The 5,675-nt window shown below is 45.7% G+C and overlaps 1 protein-coding gene across 1 annotated transcript; it reads left to right on the top strand.

Moving 5' to 3' along the window:
• The first annotated feature begins 206 nt into the window (after nt 1-206).
• On the top strand, nt 207-5,267 carry and2 (actinodin2). The gene is made up of 5 exons (XM_030115267.1): nt 207-287; nt 1,481-1,525; nt 3,275-3,435; nt 3,681-4,592; nt 4,808-5,267. The coding sequence occupies exons 1-5, from the start codon at nt 215-217 to the stop codon at nt 5,204-5,206; spliced, it is 1,590 nt and encodes a 529-aa protein (XP_029971127.1). The 5' UTR covers nt 207-214; the 3' UTR covers nt 5,207-5,267.
• The last annotated feature ends 408 nt before the right edge of the window (nt 5,268-5,675 follow it).

Raw genomic sequence — 5,675 nt, 5'->3', positions numbered from 1 at the left:
TTCACTTTGTTGCGAGTTCATTGTCTTTCTCAGGGATTTCCATATCTTAACGGTGAGCCCGGCGACTCTGCACACAAAAAAACCAACAAAACACCGGGATCAATCAGAGCAGAGCCGCATCGTAACGTCGGCGCGCGCTGCCAGGAGTTCACGCTGTGAATGCACTGAGCCCTGTTTGCTGTGTGTTTCCTCAGGAGGCGCACGAGACGGGAGAATGGCACGAGCAGGGCGACCGGCGCTGTCCCTCATCCACACTGGCTTCCTGTTGGCCATGGTCGTGTTACCAGGTGAGAGTTTTCCACAAAGCTTCATCCTCCTAATGACACAATATTCATGAATCCAGATTGTTTCTTGGTGTGGCTGTGTGACTGACAGTGTTTTTGTAGTAGTTTTTATGTTTCAAGCTGCATTTTTCTTTAACTGACTGCAACAATTTGCTTGCATCTGAAGTTGTACTTTTGCAATTAATCAGTGTTTCTATGTTAAATGAAGCACAGGTGGTCAGGATCAGTTGACAACATGAAGAAATACACTAAAGAAGGAACTTAAACAGTAGCTTGTGAGGAATTTAACAATTTTATAACCATATATTTTCATATGATGAATCAAATTCAAATGTTTTTTTTTAATAAAATAGAAAATAAAAACCATCAATTTCCAACATTTTAAGCATGATGTGATTAAAGAAATGAGTGTGTGTGTGTGTGTGTGTGTGTGTGTGTGTGTGTGTGTGTGTGTGTGTGTGTGTGTGTACTACTCTGGCATTCCCAGACTCTACTTAGTTCATATAAGACCTATTTTGAAAGTATTTTTTCAGTCACCTGTGGACCTCATGTTTGGGTCACAGAGCAATAACCATATGATCTCTTAAGTATTTCAAACAGTAAGCGTGTTCTGATGGCGTCCTTCAGAGGTGCCAGACTTTTCCGGAGTCGTAAAAAGGCATTTCTCCCAGCCCCTCGGGGAGAGTTTCCGCGATAATAAGCGAGGAAAACCTGAAGTTTGAGCAATAATCAGCTGAGACGGCGGTTTTCTCATCGTCATAAACATGAGCAGGAAGCTCCTGTTGGAGCAGAAGACACTCGGAGCGGCTCCTCGCCCCCCAAACAGGCTCTTTTACAGTGGATTGGTAATTGGTTTGTGTGAGGGCCCGCTCTTTGTAGTTTTACAGGTTCACCGTTAAGGAGGCCCCTCAGTAGGTTGGAAGCCCTTACCGGTTTTTTTTTTGGTTCAAAGCCGGCGTGGAGCTGGGGAGGGGGCTCCGATGCTGGAGGGGAGGGGGCGTTTAATGTGCAGGATGCTGCCTCCGTCGGGCGCCAGCGCCCCGGCACCTGCCGAGCTTCACCCGGGGGCTTATTAGTGGGTCAGCGTTTTTTCTTTTTTTTTTCCCCCTGGAGGTTGAGGGGAGGCGTGCAACATCTGGTCCAAGTCAGACAACGCCAGCTCTGCTGCTAATGTGGCTCCTGCTCGTGTTTTACAGAGTTCCTGGGGGCCGTTCCACTGGAGCAGCACAAGGACGAGGAAGGTGAGGAGATGTGACGTGGCACCAGGACACGATTGTTTCAGTGACTTTCAATTCAAAGCCATTGCATCTTTTTTTTTTCATTGATTGATTCTTTTTTTTTAAAAAAATAGGATACAACTTTCAGAAATATGCTTTCTTAATAAGCCTGAGTATTCAATAACTATCAGTGCTTTACTTGTTTTATTCCAGAAATACATCAAATATTTAAAGGAATAAGACACAAATCCAAAAAGCAGATTAAATAAAAAGAAAACATATTTGATCAATTGCCTTGGGCAAATTATTTCTCTGTGTTGCAATGGGATTCAAGCCTGCTTATATTCAACGACAAGCTTGTTTCTGTAACATCGAGACCAGTGAACCCCCTTAAAAGACATCTGTTGGGTAAAATCACACTCACTGAAGCCAAGACGACAAAAGCAATAGCTGAAATGTGGCTCGAAATAATCTAATAAATAAGACAGTTTATTGATGTCAGACAGTAAACCAAAGAAACGCAAAGTGACAACAAATTGTCACAAAATGATAAAAATGTGAATCCGGGGTTTGAAAAAATTCAGTCCACTTGTATTAATATTGTACAACATTCAAGAAGTTTCAAGTCACTCGAAGTTCTAATAAAAAACATCAAGTGAAGCTCAGTGGATGAAAGAGTGTTTAAGAAAAGTCTTCAGATTCGCCCAAAACTATCCACAAAGTAAATGACCTGCAAGACAAAAATGTGAAAAGATGCAAAATAAAAAAATAAAATAAAATAAAATAAAATAAAATAAATAAATAAATAAAGGGCTTTTCCTCTGTTACATTTCATAAAGGACAAATCTTTCAATCACGGTGAAAGCACAAAAACCCTGGTTGGCGGGTTTAACTGCAGCCAAGAAGTTAGTCCAGCGGTGGAGAGTGCCTCATGATGTCTCAAAATCTGATTGGCTCTGGAGTTTTTCAGATGTCTTATACAGAAATATCATCAGCATTTAGATTCATACAGCAGGACAAACACTCCAATGTGGACAGATGTAATCTGACTTCAAAGAAATTTTGTCTTTGACTTTTGGGCACAAATATGGAAAAATAAAATTGTAAAGGCTTTTGCTTTGTTTTTAATTAAAAAAAAAAAGATTACTTGAAGAACACACAGAGCTACCAGAGGTCTAACCCCCCCACTGTAGCTTCCACTACTCACAGTAGCTGTGTGGCCTGGGCTTACGAAACGGAGATAGGCGCCGTCTCACGCACTCGTGCTAGGGAGACTTTTTTTGACTTGAAGACATACATCTGGACTCAGACACCAGTAAAGCCCTTCATGAAATTATTTTCAAATTAGAGCAGCTTTCATCAAAACTATGACTTCTTTTTGTATGTGCAACTCTTTAATTGAAATGATGCTGTGCAAAACATATTCTTATTTTACCCAATAGGAGGCTTCATTGTGTGCCGTGCTGGTGAGTGTTGTACCAGCAGTGTTATTACACATGTATGTTCCCGTGCTGTGGAATTGTATTGATCTGGACCATGATATTATTTAGATCTAATGAAAGTGAGGGAACATACGGTGCTATCAGTGTTAGAGATGGAGCTTTCAGTTAACACCAACCGTTTTTGTTTGTTTAAATGTTTTCATGAAAAAATGGCACCATGTCATGTTTGTGGAGCTGTTTTAAAGACTGCAGGTATACTAACAGGTCTGTCTGGGATAGGTATACTCATTTTGTTTACTCTCTCTCCAATTTCCTTCCTCACTTCACCCAGTTGCAGTGTCCGGTGACGTGAAAGCTGAGGCAATGGCCAACCTGAAGAAGCTGGTTCGCAACAGGAGGAACGTCGCTTATGTACCTTTGCCCCAGTTCAAGAGGCTTCCCGACTTCTGGGGATGGTACAAGTACTTCATGGACTCCCACAACCAGGAGGGAGTGAGTGGAGTGTGCTGCACACTCAGCATTCAATTTCAAGACACCGTGTTTCACCCAGAATCACCATTTTGAATTTCAAGAAGTTGGACTTTTAGCAGTTTCAGGCGAGATCTCGCTGGGTTCTGACTTAGTTTAAATGATTCCCTGTTCCGTCAATCTCCTAATAGTGTGAGATATCTTTCTATACTCAGTACTCTGTAATGTAATTTTTCTCCGTTTATCTCCTTTTCCCCCTCCTCATTCAGGTTGAGGACCTGGACCGCCTGTACCTGGCTTACCTGCAGAACAAGCATAGGTCAGAGGAAGGACCCACCTTCAACCACTACCTCAGCCACCTTAGTGAGATCTATAAGTCCTGTGCCAATTCTGACGACCCGGAGTGCATCGCCGAGTCTACCAGCAAGCCAAAGGCTGCCGTGGTCATGCCAGCTCCCATCAAATCTGCCGCCGTCAGGCTGTGCAACCCTTACCTGGACCCCTACTGCCTCTTTCCTCTGGTTCCCAAGGCTGCCCTCCCTGAGCCTGAGCCTGAGCCTGAGCCTGCTCCAGCCAAGGTACCAGCCCCTATCCTCACCCCCCTGCTCCCCATGCCTCTGAAGAGCCCCACTGGGTACTACTACTACGCTCCTGTCCTGGAGCCCTTCCTGAGCGCTGATCAGAGGACCGAGCTGCTCAGGATCTGCAACCCCGAGGATGTGGAGTGTCTTCAGTACCACCTGAGGGCAGCGTACGGCTACCGCCCGGCCGCCGGTCCACTTCCATCCTACGCCGCCCTCAAGTGCGACCCCAAGGACCCGTACTGCATGCCTCTCCTCGTCCAGAAGGCCCCCACCGGCTTCTACCACATGCTGTACCCCAGCTGCGACCCAGAGGTGGATCCTCTGTGCGTGACCAGCGTGGCGGCTCCGGCCGCCCTGAGCGCTGACGAGCCTCCCAAAGAGCAGAGCTGCAACCCTCTGTTTGAGGCCGGCTGCAACCCTCTGACGGCCACCAAGCTGTCTGGCCTCACCAAGCCCGTCCTGGAGTACATGCCCAACGACGCCCCCGCGCCTGCTGCCGCCGCCCCTCTGTCCTGCGACCCCCGCGTCGACCCATACTGCATTCTGGCAGCCGCCGCTGCCCTGCGCAAGCCCCGTCCGCCGATCCCCGAACACCAGGTCTGACTCTAAAGTCCTGTTAGTAGGTTTGAATAGTTCACTGTTTTGACTAATCTAGTGTAATCTTACTCAATGAATGATTCAGTTATTTGTCTATTCATTAACAGTTGAATAATTAAATGGTGTAGTAAAATAAAATGGGTGTTGAATAGTGTATCTGTGAACTGCTTTTTGAACTGAACCAAAAACACAAATCAATTAAATCAATCAACCAGGTCCGCTACAAGCTCGGCGTCCCTGGCAAGACCAAGGAGGGCTACGATTGCTATGTGCACTATGACAAAGACTGCACCCCGATCGAGACTGGCGCCGAAGCCAAGGCTGACATCAAGGCTCCAGCCAAGCCCTTCTGCCATCCCTTCGACCCCAACTGCGGAAAGTTTGCTTCACCTCCAAACACCGGGGCCACAAAACCCGTCAAGGACGGCCTCGTACTGCCCGATCCAGACTGCGACCCCGAGTACGACTACAACTGCCGCCTGCGCCGCGCTGACGTCGCCGCCGATGATCCCGCCGCTGCTAAAGACCAGGCAGCCGACGAACCGGCCAAGGAAGCCGCCGCCGCCCCGCGCTTTGAAGATTTTCTTCGCGGCGTAATGAGCCAGCACAAATAGAAATGCATCAAATTCAAAGAATCAACACATATCAGACAATCAAGCTGACGGAAGTGGACCTTCAACTCTTCAGTCGCTAACATGAACGTCATGGAACAAAACATCCCACAATACCATCGAGGCCTTTCCAGAGACTTCAAATCAATCATGACACTTTCACACAATAAATTCATTTTCCCCAGAAAATCTGAAGGTTTTATAGCTGTACTCTTCATTAGAGATACCCAAGATACATACAAGAATATGTAAAACTTGTGGGTAAAGTACTTCATGTTTGTATGTTTGTAGAAAAGAGTCTGTATGTATAGAAGTGTTATAGAGTAGGGCTAGTTAATGTTTTCGAACTCTGTTGTACATTCTTTTGTCACGACTGTATTTAAAGTTGTTCCACATTTCTCTGTAACATCAACCCTCCAAATGCTTCGCCTGTTTAGTTTTTATAAAGTTCCATGTAATAAACTAAACAATC

Source organism: Salarias fasciatus, chromosome 18 (assembly GCF_902148845.1).
Source record: "Salarias fasciatus chromosome 18, fSalaFa1.1, whole genome shotgun sequence".
Classification (NCBI taxonomy): Eukaryota; Metazoa; Chordata; class Actinopteri; order Blenniiformes; family Blenniidae; genus Salarias; species Salarias fasciatus.
This window is presented reverse-complemented; position numbering and strand designations above follow the sequence as displayed.

Bases quoted from the DNA above. Each gene is read 5' to 3' on its own strand.
- and2 (XM_030115267.1), top strand. From the start codon at position 215: ATGGCACGAGCAGGGCGACCGGCGCTGTCCCTCATCCACACTGGCTTC. The intron at 3,436-3,680 runs GTGAGTGGAGTG...CTCCTCATTCAG, and splicing joins ACTCCCACAACCAGGAGGGA to GTTGAGGACCTGGACCGCCT. The intron at 4,593-4,807 runs GTCTGACTCTAA...TCAATCAACCAG, and splicing joins CGCCGATCCCCGAACACCAG to GTCCGCTACAAGCTCGGCGT.